At 34.8% G+C, this 19747-nt stretch overlaps 1 protein-coding gene across 2 annotated transcripts in view; it reads left to right on the top strand.

Annotated features, from left to right (window-relative positions):
* LOC145662389 (uncharacterized) overlaps nucleotides 1-17110 on the top strand; it is a 55586-nt gene extending 38476 nt beyond the window's left edge. For both annotated transcript variants that reach the window (XM_081727917.1, XM_081727918.1), the window contains exons 5-8: nucleotides 4471-4712; nucleotides 6756-6962; nucleotides 7822-8014; nucleotides 14328-17110. In XM_081727917.1, the coding sequence (XP_081584043.1) occupies nucleotides 4471-4712; nucleotides 6756-6962; nucleotides 7822-8014; nucleotides 14328-14466 (781 nt within the window). In that variant the 3' untranslated portion in view covers nucleotides 14467-17110. The remainder of the gene's footprint in view (nucleotides 1-4470; nucleotides 4713-6755; nucleotides 6963-7821; nucleotides 8015-14327) is intronic.
* The last annotated feature ends 2637 nt before the right edge of the window (nucleotides 17111-19747 follow it).

Genomic DNA, 19747 nt, shown 5'->3' with positions numbered 1-19747 from the left:
TCAATCTAATATAAATAACCTTTGCTTTTAATCATTTAAAAATCGAATTATAATTCTTACATATATTAAAAACATTAACAAGAAAGAATAAAAATCATTTGAAAATTAGCTTTTCAGTCTACCTAAAACTCTATTTAAGCACTTCAAGTATTTATAAGAATCGTTTTCATTATTGATATTAACACATAAACTTAAAAACAAAAATTCACAAGAATCTATAACTGATATGAATTCAACCCAATTTCACTAACGGTAATCAGGTTACGTTCGCACTTGCATATGAATCCAATAAAGTACACTGTACTGCACAATCATTATTATGTCTCCTATTACTGTTCTGTACAGGAATTACTTCAATACCTGGATTCGGATGTGAAGTGCCATCTCTTGATCTCCAATTATGTCTATCCGCATAGTTTACTGTATTCCTGGAATTTTGCCATACATTCCGTCTATTTTTAAACCTATTTTGATTATATGGTTTAACATATGGATTTCTACGATTAATTAGGTTAGGCGGATTCCCTACATAACTTTGTCTATTTTGCTCATTTTACTGCTAGAATTTACTCGGCTTAGGTTATGTTCCGTATCATTCACACTTCGGATATTTAGATTCCGAACAGGTACAAAATGATCTGAATTATTTTTACTTTTACCTACTCCTGCTTGTTGATTCATAGCATGGTATTGGGTTTCATAGCATTGGACAAGCATTAATAAATGGTTGAAACTCATACACTGTGTAGAGAACAAGATCTGTTGTAACTTAAATGGGAGCAAATTTCGAATCGATGCTATTATTCTAGATTCCGATTGCAAGGGATTTAACGACTTTTAATTCGTTGTATGTATTTACAACAAACTCTACAACAGATTTGTGCAAACGAGGATTGAAATGTTGATTTCTAATGGTTGCATCTCGATTTGCAAGCAAAAAGTCATTTTCATAATTCGCGATCAGTGCTGCCTTAAATTCCTCATATGTATTGATGTGATCACGTACTGCTTTAAACCATAAAGAACATGGTGGGAGTAATACATGAGGGATTAATTTCATATATTGTGATCTATCTATACACATTATATTACATTCGTCCTGAAATTTTTCCAGGAAAGAAGTAGCGTTTTCATTACATTTACCACTGAATTTACTCATAGCCCGTATTTCACTCATCTTAACACTTAACTTTACCTTCCTTTTATCATTCCGTGTTCTTATTGGGTGACAATTCCTATCCATGACGTGATGTGTCGTTGCACCATCCCTTTTCCGCCCATCTGTCCTCTTCGGATGAATTTCTTCCAAAATAATATCCTCATCAGACACAGGTGAAGGCGAAGTCATCTCTGGTGAGTGGGGAAACTCCAAGCGATCACTACCCATATTATTGTGGTATGTGTTGTCCTTAACCTGTAGCGTTCTAATTTCTTCCTGTAGAGTAGCTATCAATTGCGCATTTGCACGTATGTTGTTAGAATTATTGATAATCTGAATCTTTTGCTGTTGAACAGAAGATTCTATTACTTCTAAATCCTTTTTTACACCACTGATTTCTTGGATTTGGTGGTTGTGCTTATCCTGACAATCCTCGGATATTCTTTTTAACTTTTCCTCGAACTGCGAGGTGATGTCATTCATCGCCTGGACAATTGACTGTTTCGTTTCATCAGACTTCTGTTCCATTCGTCTACTTAATTCCTCATATTGCTTGTTAGATTCTTCGGACTTATGCTCTATCGTCTGCCTTAACTCCTCGTATTGCTTGTTAGATTCTTCGGACTTCTGCTCTATCGTCTGCCTTAACTCCTCGTATTGCTTGTTAGATTCTTCGGACTTCTGCTCTATCGTCTGCTTTAATTCGGTAGACATCTGAATCAATTGTCGCTGTAAGGCTAGCAAGATTCGGTCTTCTGATGTCATTCCTGGTGCTACACTAGGTTCACCGTTGTCACTATTATTGGATTCTTTTTCTATTGCCTCACCGTTCATTTTTCTTATAATTATTCTACCACTTCTTAGTCTGGTGAAATTCGTATTCATCAACTTTATTACAAAAGTAAATTCACCCTTACTTTGCTTCGGGGTATGAATTTACAGCAAATCCCGGGTGAGGTAAACCAAAATTTTTATCTAATCCCGGTGTGAAGGCACCAAAATTTTTATAACGACTCACCAAGGGTAGTCGTTAACCTGGTTCGATCAATGATATATATCCTGAGTGGTAGTAATAGTTTGCATGTAAAAATATCTTTAATAATTATACATATTATTATTCTCACCTTTTCTATCAAAATTATAACGTCGATGAACGGTATGAAATGTTTTATTAGTTGATACACTTTTATGTATTCTTATTCAAAACGTCATGCACACATACAAGATGATTAGGTATCCATAAACAACTACATAGCAACTAACTACCTAACACTATCCCATAATAATAATTTTACATATCTTGAAAAACATTCTTCTTTTGTTAATATGAAATTAACATTCTATTAAGTATAGTGCACATGTATGAGCACTTTCTGCCCACGGTACAGGTAATTATTAACCTATCCAAAATATTTTGTTATACTTCAGAATACGTGGAGAAATTTCCAGCTCGGCCGATTGGCACTGTGGCGCTGACGCGGTTAAGTATAAACTAGAACAAAGAGTAAATATCAGGTGCTGAGCGCCCTTAGGGAAAACTCCAACAGGAGCATTTGAGATGTTGAAAAAGATTTGTGGGGACTACTGCATTTCTCGTTGTCATATTTTTGAATTAGGAAAGGTTCCAGTGGTGACGCAGAATCTGTGGAAAGTAACGAGAGCCCAGGTCCAAACAAATCTGTTAGAACAACTGAAATAATTGACAAAGTTCAGGATATCATTTTGAATGATTGAAATGCAAGTTTTAGGGTAATATCATACCTTGTGAGAGTGAATAAGGCAACTGTTCGCCAAATAATAACTGAGGATTTAAAGAAACTGAAGCTATAGGCTCTCGTCATCTTTCAGAAGCTCTCGTTCACCATTGAAACTCTTATACCATTCAAAAACAAGATACTGTAATTGTTTTATTTACCACAAATTTAAAACACTACTACTGAAGCATTGCTTTTATGACGACGTTTTTTCCATTATCTAAGAAGCAGTGACGACGACCATGAACACTAATGCCGTCCAGGACTTCCAGAAATCATTCCATGACTTACTGGACCGTGCATAACTATGTATGGACAAAAGAGGTTCCTGCCTCAAATAAATCGAGATAAGTTTATTTCACTTGTTATTCATTTATTTTTAACAGACCCCCGTTTCGTTTTTTAATTGCCGTACTATGTATATTTGAAATACAGGTTGTTCATGGCTCAATGAGACTGTAACAATACTACCTTTGGCTTTGGTAACTGCGAAGTTTTGCTCATAACCAACATTGTTTCCGTGTACATACATATCATGTTATTTATTAGTTCCAGTAACAGTACAAACAGATCGTACAAGAAAATGGTAATTTACCCGTATCTGGTAACGTATGCTAACCAATAGTTCTAGTATTGTCATACTAAAGAACCTTGCTAATCTAAGCTCAACATTATTACCAGGATTGACAGCATTATATATTCAACATTATCTTTTTCCTCTTTCATCATGGTATATTCTGCATTACAGAATATGTTCTGTCCAAACCATATTCACATACCCAACATGTAATAAGTGCCTTTAAAAAAAAAAAAAAAGTTGAAATATCAGCTTCGTAAGATGGCAGCTTCAGAACATTGTATAGATGTTAGTAACATTAATATTTAAAAGAACAAGAATTTTAGGAAAACCAAAAATGGATCAAAAGATTGCGATCTTGGCCAATAATTAGTCTTTGGGTCAGGGGCCACAAAATTTTTGAACGGCCTCTAAATCGAGTTTTCGTATTTTCTACGGAATAAGCACATCATACTGAGTTAACTGATAGTTTGGGTTCAGCTACACTATATGTAATTCTACATTAAGGCCTACAAAAAATATTAGATTAGAATATATTGGATCTTTTGATCCAAAAAGCTTGAAAAATAATAAAGTAATGAGTAGTCACTGAAGGAGAGATATTGACACATTTAAAAATTTTAAAATGCCACCTCTAAACTCGCTTTACTTTTGAAATTCTTTAACAGTTTTCCTCAGTGGCTTTGAAATTTTTGCTGTAAACTTACAGTAAAAAAAAAAATGTCATTCTATGATAGAAAAATAACAGCTCCTACAGTTTGAAGACCTAGAAAAATAAGCCTCGGAGAGCCGCTGAGAAAGACTAGAGGACTTATTGAAACTATTCGGAGATCCGAAACCAGAACCCGTTCAAAGGTGAATTGTTCTGAGAAGGCTAATTAAATATTTCCGCGAGAATTTCGTGTAACATATAAGACAATGTTTTATCACTTCAGTTCGAAGTATTTTTAAAAATCTTAATTTCCTGCTTTATTTTACAGGGCTGTTGGTGTGGGAGCTCTTGCTACAACAGCGTTTGCCTGTGTCTTCATTTTCAGCCAAATTATGATTGATTCGACAAAAGTGAAGCAAGTAGTACATACTCCACAAGGCTTAGAAAACTTTTTCTTAGCATTTGGAACAATTCTGTTTGCATTCGGGGGTGCGTCAACATTTCCCACGATACAGAACGACATGAAAGACAGACGAAAATTTCCGATCAGCGTCACTGCAGCTTTCTGTGGTAGGTGTGCTCTTTCCAACCTAATCAACTTCTTAGTCCTTTTTTTCATAGGAACATACAAAATAATTTTATGTTGCTCCATATCTTAAACATCGTCTTTCTAACACGACGCCTATATATATATATATATATATATATATATATATATATATATATATATAGGAAAACATTCTATTACATCAGAACAAACAATCTATATATTTGAGAGGGGGAGGAGCAAAACAAGCGTATACTAGTGAATGCCTTCTTTTATATCAACATTGATTAAATCATCATATGTTATGGGAACATCATTAATCGAGGTGTAGTGGCTAGCGCGAGCGCCTTTGGTGTAGGGAGTCCCGGATTCAATTCTCGGTGGAACAGCATTGATATTTGAATGCATTACGCTGATTCGAATTCCACCTTAAGCTGTTGGTTCACTCCTCATATATCCTCAGTACTGAAAAGAAACTAAAATTAAAAATAAAATAAAATGAAATAAACAATTATCATCAGCAAATGAGCTCACTGATTTAATGGCGAGAGTTTCGAGTCACTACTAAATTAGGTAATGTCATTATTCGAATCCTTAGTGCTCCAATTTTATCTGCTGTTTCAGAAAGAACTTTCTCTACATTCAGTTGGATCCATAGTAAAGGATTTAATTGTTTATCATTGGAGAGGCCAGGAAACCTAATATATCTTTCGTATAGTGAATTCCTCGTGGTTAAATGTGGAGATCTGGGTTCGATTCTGGGTGGAAGTTCAAGTGGTTTGGATCCCTCGTTAAGCTGTAGGTCTAGGTCTCGTATAATCTCGGTAATGAACGGTACACTCAACTCCAAAACAACGAATATCTTCCGTATAATTGGAAGTTTTTAAATAAGGACTTAATAAAAGAAATCCCTGACTACAACGCTCACGACCAGTGTCATTAAGGAACCAGTCACCAGCTGTTGGTACGGAACACAATAAAACACAGGGATATTGGGAGATTATTTGTTCTTTTCCATTTGTTAAGAGAAAAGAGTAGTCATTCGGAAGTGACTTGTACAAATGGTCGAATATATTTCTGTTCAAACAAGTAGGACTATCTCGATCAAAACATTAAAACAAGAAAAAACAGTTTTTTTTTTTAATTTGGAAACTACAACTTTTATTTAATATATATATATATATATATATATATATATATATATATATATATATAAACAGAATTCATTATCTTCATTCATAATGTACTTAAAGTTATATGTTAATAGATGGACACGATGGAAATTGTATATGGTCAAATATATGGTCTGCATATCAATATATACACTGTATATCAAACTGTAGGCATATGTTCGAACAGTAAACAACCCAAAGTTTAGTTTGGTTTCATGTTAGAATCCTAGCGAATACCCATAATAATTGGATGCAGTCAGTAGAATTTATGGCGCTAGAGGAACCAGTTCATTTGCGCTAAAAAAGGGAAATATAGATTTAATTTTTAAAAAAATGATAGTGAATGTAGGTAGCTTAGACAATCAACACTATGCTACTTAATTAATATACTGTATATCAAATTAAATCTTAATAGGGAAAGTTTGTGTTCTGTGATTGTTTAGTGGTCCTGTTGGAGGTGATACAGATAAGCAAGAACGAAATCCAAATATTGATAACTGAAACCTAAATTCCCACTAAAATACCTATTTTGGACGCAATTTTGGGTAAATACCCTGATATTTACCTGCTAAAATAAATACCCAGGTATTTTACACCACTAGTTGAGATGTGATTACTTTTCAATGGAAATACTTAGCTTTGTTTCCCGATAAATAATTCTTTTCGCTAAAATACACATATCATATATATATTTACAAATCCGTTCTAAGTTAGTATGAGTTGGGATGATGGCATTAGCTCCAGCTATTGAAACCTAAACAAGAATTAAAATATAAAGACACTTTAAAAGATACCAACTCCTAGTAGCCAGTATTAGTTTTTTTTTTCTTCGATTATTCCAATACCAACTTTTTTTTCTGTAATTATTAACCACATTTCTTACTTTCTTTTCAGCTATTTTAATAATGTATCTTCCTGTGGCTGCAGGAGGTTACTTTGTTTACGGTGACTTTGTGAATCCAAACATAATTCTTTCGTTGACTCACACGGGCTTGGTTACAACAGCTAACTTCTTTTTGGCAGTTCACTTGGTACTTGCCTTCCTTATTATCATTAACCCTGTGTGCCAAGAGTTGGAGGAAGTTTTCAACGTCCCTCACAGTAAGTATATTACGGAAGTTAACCTTACATAATATCCATAGGATAGTATACACTCTCAATTTTGAAAGGTATAGCCTCAAATAGATGTGATATCTCATTATGAATATAGAATTATTCTTGTAGTTACCACTAGGTATTTCTGCGAAAGACGTTTGAAACTTGTGTTGGGTTCGTCTTCGGGTTTTTTAGGAAATAAGGAGAAAAATGATTCAAATTGAAAACTGAAATTAAGAGGAAAATCTACATGGGTCATTCCGTTTCCACGGAGACTTTGTCTACATATTTTCTTATGGTGTCGTCACGTTATGTGGTTTCATAGTAGCATTCTTCCATTTCGAAAATACATTCAGAATTATGGTTCAGCTCTGTCCAAATTTAAATCCTGGATTGTTTATTTGAATAAAAAGATTCCATAACCAATCTCTATTCTTATTAGATCTACATGAAACTTCGGTTTCGTTAGTGTCATGTGGGTTGTTATATTTTCAATATCGTGATTATCCAGAAGTTGGAGGTTTCCTTTTCACATCATGCTTTTTATTCTGGTGAATGTATATTTCTTTTTGTGATTCTTAATACTATGGTGAATATATATTTCCTTTCACAAGCACGAAATTTGATAAATTCTACGGGTATGCAAAAAATAACTTCCGTTAAATGTTTCTATAAATTTTAGATTTAATTCTCTATTTAAGCCGAATCTTTTGAATATTGTTTCTAATTTATTGTTTACGGTTTGAAAGTTTGGTAAATTAATCAATTTTTCATTTATATCTGGTTCTGTATTTTGTGTGTGGTTATGGCTTAGTTCTGCCTAAGATTTTTTAAGTAATTAATGCTTTTCTTATATACTTTATAGAATTTCATTGGAAGAGATGTCTCTTACGTACTGGAATGCTGCTTATAATGGTGTTCTTAGGCGAATCAGTGCCTAGATTTGGTAAAATATTAGCGCTGGTTGGAGGCTCCACCATTACAATGACAACGTTTGTGTTTCCACCGTTATTTTACATGCTACTGTGTGATAAAGAAAATGATGGTTGGCCTAAGAGGTACGTATCTATAAAATACTGAGGGCAATTGCAAATGGATGGACATCTCTGTGCGCCTATCACAAAGAAATCATTCATTGTAGAAACATGTATGAGACAAGAATAGATAGGAATTGTTTGCAGCAGAGACCTACCACTCCTAGAGCTTAGGGTGCAACCTTTCCTCAGATATTTCATTCTTCCGTCCAAAATTTATCACTTCCCCTTAAATTTACCTTCCTCTGCTTCCTTCAAATGAACTTGAGTTCTTTCATTAATTATCATATCTCTAAGATAAAGGAATAGGGATTTTGCTAACATCTGGCTTCTAATAACAGAAAAAGAGTTCTTTCGTCAACTTAGAGCGTAAACTACTATTAAATAACAAGCTCTACACAGAGACGAGTAACCACATAGACCACTGAGCAGGTTCGAAAAATGATTAAGTTACTTCTTAGATAGATATGGACAAATTAGTAGCGAAATAAATAATGGAGACGTATTTGTAGAAACAAACTTTTATTTCTCTAAATCTTAAATACATATAAGACTAGTTACTGATACTATACTTCGTATAACCCAGCAATTAAGGCTTCAAAATCTTTTTGCTTATTTTACATAATGTTTTTCTTAAATTTGAAAATTTAACACCCTCTCCTTAAATGATAAGGCTATATTGTATCAATTAAGTTCTTGTCGTAGGTCATTAACCTTTGATTTTGCCACAATGACTCGATAGGATTCACGTCGAGCTTTTCTTAGCCGTTAGTGTTCATATTTGGACAATTGTTCCACTCTTGAACATTAGAAGTGCCTCTCGAAACGAGTTTCTTACTCACAGATTTAGTCGATGACAAGGTTGCGCTGTCGTGCATAAATATTGCATCACCAGATGGAAACCATTTGTTTGTTATTGATCCCACGTATTCTCTGATGACTTTATATATTTCAATGTTTATATTTCTTCTCCGTGTAACGTGGTTTCCTGTCACCACGGCATGGCGCGTCCTCAGGCTGCGGATCGAGGAGAAGGCCTCTAGATATAGAGGTTAGCTGCGAATATACTGAATAAGCAATCGCGGACAGCCGACTAGGAGTGGTCCTCCAGCTTGGGGGGTTGGGTAGGGCTAACAACTTCATCCTGTAAAAGAAAAGCACTTGTTCAGAAATATTCACAAAAGCCTCGGACAAGGACTGATAACTTGGCACGACCTCAGCAAAAGAAAATGGACATGAGATTTGGAACATGGAATATTAGGAGTCTTTATAGGGCAGGCGCGTTAAAATCCGTAACGAGTGAGTTAGAGAAATACAGGATGGACGTAGTAGGAGTTCAGGAAGTTAGGTGGGAAGGAAATGGATCTGAGAATTCCGGAAATTTTACGTTCTTTTACGGGGAAGGAAATAAAAATCACCAGTTAGGAACAGGGTTTTTCGTTCATAAACGTATATTACCAGCAATTAAACGGGTTGAATTTGTTACTGATAGACTTTCTTTTATTACTCTTAAGGGACGGTGGTGTGATATTATTGTTTTAAATGTACATGCCCCAACTGAAAATAAGGATGACGATATAAAAGACAGTTTTTACGAAGAAGTGGAACGGATATTTGACCAACTCCCGCGATACCATATGAAAATTCTATTAGGGGATTTCAATGCGAAGGTAGGACGAGAGGATATTTTCAAACCGATTATAGGGAACGAAAGTCTGCATAAGGAAAGTAATGACAACGGTGTTAGACTCGTGAACTTTGCAACATCCAAAAACCTAATCGTGAAGAGTACAAAATTCCCACATCGCGACGTTCATAAATACACTTGGACATCACCAGACGGAAAAACACACAATCAAATTGATCACATTTTAGTAGATAGAAGAAGGCAATCCAGCGTAATTGATGTCCGGTCGTTTAGAGGGGCTGATTGTGACACCGACCACTACCTGGTAGCAGCGATAATACGAGAGAGGTTATCGTTGAATAAAGGTAATATTCATTGTCCGAAAACTGAGAGATTCAATTTAAAGAAATTAGAAGAGAGCCAGGTAAGAGAGAAATACCAGATTGAAGTTTCGAATAGATTCTCGGCTTTGGAAAATTCGGAGTGCGCTAGTGTTGAGGATATCTGGATTGAAATTAGAGATAGCATTAAAATTTCAGCAAAAGAAACATTGGGACACGCGGAAATACGTAGGAACAAACCATGGTTCGACCAGGAATGCATAAAACTAGCAGAGAAGAGAAAACAGGCTAAATTACGCTGGCTACAAAATCCGAATGAAATAACTACACAAAAGTTCGCAGATATCAGGCGGGAAACTTCCAAAACTTTTAGAACAAAGAAATGCGATTTTCTGAAAGCTAAAATTAAGGAACTTGAAGATAATAGTAAAAATAAAAACATCCGGGACATGTATAAGGGAATCAACGAATTTAAGAAAGGCTATCAACCTCGTGCTTATATACTAAAGAAATCTGACGGTACAGTTCTCATTGACACGGATAGCATCTTAAATAGATGGAAAGATTTCTTTGACGATTTGCTTAACACGCAACCAAAAACTAGTGTGCGTGGAGAAAAGGTGATACACACCGCAGAACCGTATATTCCAGAACCCAACCGAATAGAAGTAGAAACCGCTATAAAGAAATTAAAGAAACATAAATCTCCGGGTGTAGATGAAATTCCGGCTGAGTTAATTTTAGCTGGAGGCGAAAAATTGTGGAACAAGATACACAAACTCATTCTCCTTATCTGGAACAAGGAAGAATTGCCACAAGAGTGGAAAGAATCAATCATTGTTCCAATTCACAAGAAAGGCGACAAAACTGACTGTAATAATTATCGAGGCATTTCTCTTCTGTCAACATCCTATAAAATCCTTTCAAATATTCTGTTAGCAAGACTGACCCCTTACGCAGATGAAATTATTGGAGATTATCAGTGCGGATTTAGACGAAATCGATCAACTATCGACCAAATATTTACCATTCGCCAAATACTCGAAAAAAAGTTGGAATACAATACCCCGGTACATCAACTATTTATTGATTTTAGAAAGGCGTACGACTCGGTTAGGAGAGAAACATTATACAACATTCTTACAGAACTTGGAATAGCGAGAAAGCTAATTAGATTAATTAAGATATGTTTAAATGAATTTCAAAGTAAAGTCCGGGTAGGAAAATTTTTGTCCACGAGCTTTCACGTCGAGAATGGCCTGAAACAAGGAGATGCGTTGTCGCCATTATTATTTAACTTCGTTCTAGAATACGCTATAAAGAAAATCAAAGATAGCAACCAGGGCCTACAGTTGAACGGTATTCTCCAGGTTAGGGCAAATGCTGATGATGTAAATTTAATAGGGGGTGATAGGAGAACAATAGAAAGAAATGCAGAGATCTTATTAAACGCTTGCAGGGACATGGGTTTAGAAGTAAATGCAGAGAAAACTAAATACATGGAAATGCGTCGGGACCGTAATACGGCAAATTGTGGATGCGTTAAAATATTAAATAATACTTTTGATAAAGTGGATACTTTCAAATATTTAGGATCGATATTAACAGACGAAAATCATATTCACGAAGAAATTAAATGTCGACTAAAAGCAGGGAATTCGTGTTACTATTCGGTTCAAAATCTCTTGTCGTCGCGAATTCTGTCGAAGAATTTGAAGCTTAAAATATATAAAACGATAATCATGCCTATTGTTCTGTATAGTTCCGAAACATGGTCGCTTACTCTGAGGGAAGAACATAGACTGAAAGTATTTGAGAACAAGATCCTGAGACGAATATTCGGACTCAAGAGGAATGGGAATGGGGAATGGCGGAAACTTCATAACGAGGAACTACATAATTTATATGGTCTACCCAACATTGTTAGGGTCGTCAAGTCTAGGAGGCTTAGGTGGGCGGGTCATGTAGCTAGAATGGAAGAAAGTAGAAACGCTTTCAAAGTCTTGACTGGAAGACCAATCGGAAAACGACCATTAGGAAGACCTAGGCGCAGATGGGAGGACAATATTAAGATGGATCTCGCAGAGATTGGAATACAAAGTAGAAACTGGATGCAGTTAGCTAAGGATAGAAGTCAGTGGAGAGCTTTTGTGAACGCGCCATTGAACCTCCGGGTTCCATAGGCCATAGAGTTAGTTTTAGTTTAGTTATATTTCTTCTATGACATGGATTTTGCTTGGACCATACAGCAAAACAGCACTCCAGAACACTATGTGCGTGGGTTTATTCGGGGTTCTCCCGTTTCCTCCCACTTTCATCATTCCACCATTTCATTCATTTTCCATCATCACCGTCTCCTTTAGCCTAGCCGTGAGAAGTAAAACTCATAAATTTCATTTCATTTATCTTCACTTCAGTAGGATATTTTACGTACTGTACGTTTCATTTTTTTTTTTTTTTCAAAACATCTGCTGAAGTTTTCCTTACATATTGCAATCTTTTTTCTGTCCTTCTCTTTGCATTAATTATAGTTCTATCTCTGAACACCACATCAAGGAAGATACGTGATGATTGTTTTATGTATTTATGAAGTAAAGTAAAAACAAAGGATTATCTGAAATACATATTTCTTATTAATTTCATCCCATTATTAATTTAATCCCATCAATTTTTATTTTATTTTAGTATATCAATTTTAAAATTAATATACAGCATTTGTTTATCTTTCTCCATTGCTCAATAGTCTAGTTTCAGTATAATTTAGTTCAGTTAAGCCGTTTCTTCCTCATAACGGGTATAAATTTTTGTTCGTTACGAGATCGCTGTGCCTTCAAACCATCTTTAAATATCCTCCTCCGCACGTTCCTTAACAAACATTTTTTCATCATGCTCATCCAGGGCACATTTTTGTTGTGCTGGGATGAATTCCCTGTTTCGAAGTGCTTTCGTTAGAAATGTCAATCAGAAACCTTTCTGTCGCTTTAAATCACAATTGTGTTGCCGATTTTCATAAGTTCAATGAATTGTGGAAGCCATTGCTACTTACTTCCACACCTTTGCATCTCCTAATTTCTATAGTAATTTCTTTTAAGCGATCTTTGACTTGGATACTGTTTATAAGTCGTCAACGTTGTGTATAATGTCCTTAGTGTACCAAGAGACGAAATAGACAAGCACAAAATTACATAATTCCTAGTATGAAATTACTTAAATAAATACTCGTATAAAGGATGCTTTCAATGCAATAACAATTCAAAATGAACTGCCATTTGCTTCATGACGATTAAAAGCAGATCTGGGAATATCATAAACGAAGCACAACAGATAAACCACAAAAACAGAATCTTGTCCTGAAAAGTCAATTTTGCTAATATTTTGTTCACGTATTACATACATTAGCTAGTAACTACAAATATATGTAGTAATTGAAACAGTGTGTAATAAATTTCATTTATAGTACAGAATGTATCAAAAAGTACTTTACAATTTTGAAAACTTATATTAATTTATTTATTTAGCTTACAGACATGGTTTTGGTGTCATTTTGTGGCAAAATACATAAATTTTTTACCTTATACCTAAAAATGTTCTATGTGGCTTCCATTGGTGAAGCGGCACACAACCCATCTGAAGTCCCACTTGCTCTACAACGCCTTCAGACTTACGGGGATAACCTGAAGGTTTGTTGTGTCTTACCAAACATCCAGTTTCAATAAAACACTTATGCCACTGACAAATAGTATGCCTAATGGAAGGATCTTTACCATACTTTGTACGAAAATTACGTTGCACAGTTGTCGCAGACTTGGATTCTTCAAACCAAAACACACAGCTAGCACGCTTGAGACCAGTAAAGGCAGCCATCTTTGCTCCAACTGCCGCTAGCGCTAGCGGTGGCTTGTTTCTGAACTAGTGTACTACGTGAGTCAAAACTTGATGTATTTTTCTACAAAATGACATCAAAACCATGTCTGTAAGATAAATGAATAAATCAATCTGCGTTTCCAAAGTTGTAAAGTTCTTTTTGATACACCCTGTATTATTACTATTTGCATGCCATGTAGATTGTAAAACATTATTTTATTTCGAGATTTTCTTTAAAACTGTATCCAATTATTTTATTTCTTCTAGATATTGTATCTTTTTCAAATTCTATACCATTTTGTACAAAAGTACATGAAAAATGGTGTACAGAATGATTAAATAATATTAATAATAGGGGGAGGAATGTTCATAAGAGGGTAGGGAGAGCTTTTTCATCCCTTTACAGTTAATTCACGCCTTGTGGTAACTTAATGCACACAAGCAATGAGCTCTTTTATTCTTATCATTTTTAAAATATTGATACACACTTTTGATTTGGTTGCAGGCACATTCCACTACACGTACGAGCATATCTGTGGGAATTAATAATTATTGGCCTACTCGGCGGAGCTGCATCTACGTACAGTGCTGTGTTAGCCATATTTGGACCTCATTCTATGACAAAACCGTGTTACGTCAGTTAGTTATTGTTCTAGTCCTCCGTATTTATTTGCGTGTGTATATTTTCTACTGTGATTTTCATATTTGTCTACACGTAACGCCAATACAGACACGTGTATATTCCTTTTTTATCTGTGTGTAATTCAGAAGTATATAAATTTATATACATAAATGTTGTGATAGTTCTTGTGATGAAATCTATAATGACACTGTTAATGATAGTTGGTGATTCCTTAGTGGCATATGTTGATAATAGTGAATATTTTATGTGGATATCGTGTCACATTCAGAAATATTTGTACCAAAATTAGTGGTATGAAGACTTATAGTCAGGGGCATACTAACGTAAAGTTAGTTTTCATGCTGCCATGAATTTTGCCAGACAGTAAACCAAAATACTTGCAAGACCAGAATTCCAAACTAATGATACGGTTGGTTATTTTCTTCACACTTTGTAAAATTTTCTGTTGATTACGGACCAGTGTATAAGCACAAATTGGTTCTTGAACTTTCTATTCAAGCTTTCTGCTTTCTCTTTGTGCATGAAAATGAAAAATAAGAAGAGATGGAACAAAATATGCTGAAATATGTCCATATGAAATATACGGAAATCTTATGAGTCTATTCCAATTTTTATGTTGGTCCATGTTCTTTGTTTTTATTTTATTCATTTTCATAAGCAAGGCTTCAGCTAAAGGCCGAAACCTCGGAGGAAAATAAGTTCAGGAGCCAGTTATGTATATGTAAGTAAATATTATGTACAGTTTAATACTCAGAAACTACCACTATTTTCCTTTTCCAAAATCATTAATATTTGTGTATAAGCGAGTCAAAAAGCATAATATTCCACTATGTAGCTATTTTAATATTCTATACCCAGTATTTTTTTTTTTTAAGTTTATCTAAATTTAGTGGCGATTCAATGTTATGGTCTATAATTTCTAATTGTCAACTGAAAAACATCTGAACTACTAACTTTAAAATTGACTACAAAATCCGGATCAATTCTGAAAATAAAACATTGATTTGAGAACTATACAGGGGCTGTATACAGAAAATAACAGATGTTTTGAATTAAGAAGAGTAATAGAATGAACAATCCAAACTGTATTACATACATTTGAAAGGTACTCTTAAGCTATTCTTCCACTTAATCGTCATGCAAATTAAGACACTTATCATACTGTGGCACAAGTTTTTTTTTTAATACGGTCGCAGTAGAAACCTGCCGCCTGCAATTTCAACCACTGGCTTACATCGGCATGCAGTTCGGCGTCAGTATCAAAACGTTTTGTAGCGAGCCATGTCTTCATTGCTGGGAAGAGGTAGTAGTCGCTCGACGCCAAATCCGGGTTGTATGCTGAGTAATCGAACACCTACCATCCAAAACTATCCTAGAACTCTCGGGTACGCTTGGCCGTATGTGTGTGGACGTGCACCATTGCTTCACTTGGCCTTCTCTCATTATTCCTTGTCCGTACACGTCACACAGTTGGCGATGTATTTTAATTGGCTTGTGTTTTTTTGCCAACAAAAACCTAATCACAAAACGCGCCTCACAAGAGACGGAATTTTCTATTTCAGTGCACATTGTAACACGTCACTCAGAAGAGACGGAATTTTCTATTTCAGTGCACACTGTAACACGTCACTGAAAGCACAATAAGAGCGTCACAGTCTTCACGCCACCACAGCTGGATGCATACTGAGTGTGGCAATGTTCTAACACCAAGATGGTGAGTCTAGCCCAGCCCACTACTGCGGTAAACTAAAACATCTAGTATTTTCTGGAAGCCGTCGTATATTCTAAATAGTGAGGAATTTATTTATTTATTTATTTCAAAAACTCGTTTAGATACTAAAATATTAGAAAATTATAAAATGGCTGGAATTTCAGTTTGTATTTTTCTCTAAGGTCTTCGCTAATCTCACCCCATTTTTTTAAAATTTTGGTGAATAACTTAAAGATAATTAATAATATCAAAAAATGTAAAAAGTAAGCAAAGGTACCATCTACAAAACGATACTAAATAAATTAATAACCGTTTCCAAGCCTTTTCCGAAAGACCAGATGTTTGGCTATGCAGTTTATGACGTCATCATTGCTGGGCACCCAAGTATATGCACTTTGCGAAAGGTCTTGATAACAATTATTAGTTTGTAAAACAGTGTTTTGTAGATCCTATCTGAGTTATTTTCTAGTTTCAGTTTGAGCCTGGAAATGTTTCTTCCATATTTCTTGATTTTCAGCTTCCTCTTTTACTCCCAATATTTTCTATTATTTTTCAAATAATCAATCCGTTGTGTATTCAAAAGTCAATACTACTTCAACATATATATTTTGTTTCAACAAAGAAACAATGGAGTATCGAACTCATTCATACATTTAAAAGCGATTCTTTTGACTAGAGCAAGCAAATTAAAAAAAAAAAAATAAATAAATTTCTTAATGTAATTTAATACAGCGTGCAGTGTGTGTGAGATTTGTTATAAACTACACATGTATGTGTTTTGATGAATATGTCAGTCTTCTGTATTTAAAAAGTGTGATTGTTATGTACAATACTTTAGAACGTAAGGTATATTTGTAATGTTGTTGCTATCAAGAAGAATTTTCAAGATCTATATATATATATATTTTAAATAAATGTTTTCAAGAAGTTTTAACACTATTTTTTCAGTTTATTCTGAATACTTCAAACTACACAACGTCGCTAGATCTTTCTGGAATGGTTTAAGTCTCCTCAAACACAGTTGAATCCTCCCAATTCGCAGAAAGGAAAGTTAAATCTATGGTATTTAAGTTAAGCAGTACACACACGATACGTCAGAAGTCCATTTCGTATTTTCTAGTTGATTTCCGAAAGTGCTAAAACAGTTATCAGAATGGATAATTTTATCTTGATTTACAGGACTAAATTTCTGAATTGAGAATCTTAAGTTAAACTTATAGTTTCTTGACCCCATTCCGATAGATGCTGGAGAATATTTATGATTTAACATGCTAAGCAATGTGATTAAGTAATTAATAAATAATAATAATAATAATAATTTGAAATGGAAACAATAAGTATATGCAGTCCGCAGCAAAAAACCTGCAACATGAGCATGTAATTTTATTGTGAAACTACGTCTAACAGCGCAGGGAAACAACATAACGTCTAAGTGGCACGAATCACGCCAGGATAAACCTCGGCGTCCTCCCCTGCACATTTATTTTGGAGCAGAAGACTTCGTCGTTTTACAAACTTACGTGCTCATGTTGCAGGTTTTTTTGCTGCGAATTGTACAAACATGAAAAAGTGACCCGAAACCAGAATAACCTTTAGCTAAAATTAGCCCAATATAAATTCCTGTTTATGGTACTACTGCCTATTATGTAAATGTGGAGAAATCTCTGTGTATTTGGATTTATATCAGGACTGTGTGCTAAGATAGGGAGATCTCGAGGCTTAAACACCAACTTCCAAATTCTAACTTGAAAAATGTTGTAAAATGTACGTATTATTTGTTCCATCTTTACTCCTAAATGTCCAAAAATAAAGCCACATGTCACTAAAGCAAGCTAATTGGCTGCTGAATTATTTACGCATGAAGTTTAAAAGTAGAGATGCAATGGAGAGATAAGGGTATACCGGTGTACAGCGTATACCTGCCCAATATGTTTATAGTTCAGAGTACACTACTTCAAATCAGGGATGCAATGGAAGATATAAGGATGAACAGTGGCGGTAGTGGATGTTAAAAATGAAGGGGGCAAAACATGATCTGAACTTTTGTATATCAATGTTAGTTTACGTTTTTTTTAAAAACAAACACTTTGTTTGACGAAAGGTTGTATAACCGATAGGATACTATCTTTTCAGTTAAAATACAGTATATTGTATTTCATATTTTATTAAGTAAATTGACAAGAGCAACGCCCTTTGTACTCTTAAATAACGAAGGTGAGAAAAAAAAATGATTCTTTGCTCATGAACGTCTTACAATTCTGTCTGGAAAATTGTACGATCAGATTATTTAATAATAAATTTGCAAAACACATAACTAGAAAGGTTAATATTAATCATAGTAATGAATAATGAGGCTTGTTTTGTAGAAGCTATATTAAAACTGGGGATTAATGAATAACTTACATTTAATTTCATGTGTGGAATTAAAAATGTATTTTATTACTCTTAGAAAATGAAAGACAGTAAATACTACAAGCATATGCTACGACATTTAAAGAAATACGCAATTGCATTATTAATTGCTTTGAATTGCAATTAAAACGCAATTTCTGTAGCTTTCGTAACTCCACGGGAAGACAAATAACCAATACGTAATCAAGCAACGGCAAATACTATGTGGTACCATTTTTTTTTCTATGAACCAGTAACACATACAAAAATTTGCATTTCCAAATGAAACTATATACATCACTTCACTTCACTGTATCACTTCAAAAAAAGTGAGGGGAGGGGGCAACTGCCCCTCTTGCTCCCTTAATCATCGCCCCCTGAGGACGGGTATACGATATATTTTTTTTAAAACCGTAAGTGTATACCTAGCAAAATACTAGCAATACATCACTATCTAAAAGTATAATCTATATAACATTAAAGACACTGTAATAACGATACCACGAACTTGTCTGCAAGCGTCCATCTACATGCATAAAAATGCACACCCATTGTGTCTCAAACAATTATGGAGATTGTCCACGAGTTGTAGCATTAAGCTCTTCCTCGCCTACCATATTCTTCTGACGTTTTTCCCACCGACTACCACTTCTTCTGGCATCTCGATTTTTTTTTGGGAGGGGGGTTGGAAGAACTTCGCTGATAATCAGGCGATGTAAGAGTACGATTATACCAGAATTTTCCTATTTCATCCTTCCATTTTTAATTTTCCTATCTCGAATTATTCTTCATAGAACAGCATGTTTATGTCGAGTTTAGCGATCTATTTTCCTCACTCAGAGACAAATCAGGGTTGGCAGCAAAAGTGTTCTCTGTAGCTCAGACAGCAATAGCATATGTGTAATAAACAGAACATCTATAACTTTGTTTTAAACGCCACTGAACAAGCAGAACTGCTGTTTTTGTGTGTGTGAAAGTGATAATCAGCACATTGTCAACTTGATTGCGCGCTGTCAAAAGGAAAGAAGACACGAAATTTGATTCAGGATTATGACATTACCACATTTCAATTAAAACAATTTCTTCTGTTTTTCCGTCCCGTTGAAGAACGAAAGGGGAAGCATGAAATAGGAAATTTTCGGTATAACCGTACCCTAACGTGCGGTTGAGATTTTTTTTG

This window comes from Thermobia domestica, chromosome 10, assembly GCF_964235325.1.
Source record: "Thermobia domestica chromosome 10, izTheDome1.hap1.1, whole genome shotgun sequence".
In the NCBI taxonomy this organism is placed as follows: Eukaryota; Metazoa; Arthropoda; class Insecta; order Zygentoma; family Lepismatidae; genus Thermobia; species Thermobia domestica.
The sequence above is the reverse complement of the archived record's forward strand: the minus strand, read 5'-3'. Positions and strand labels throughout refer to the sequence as shown.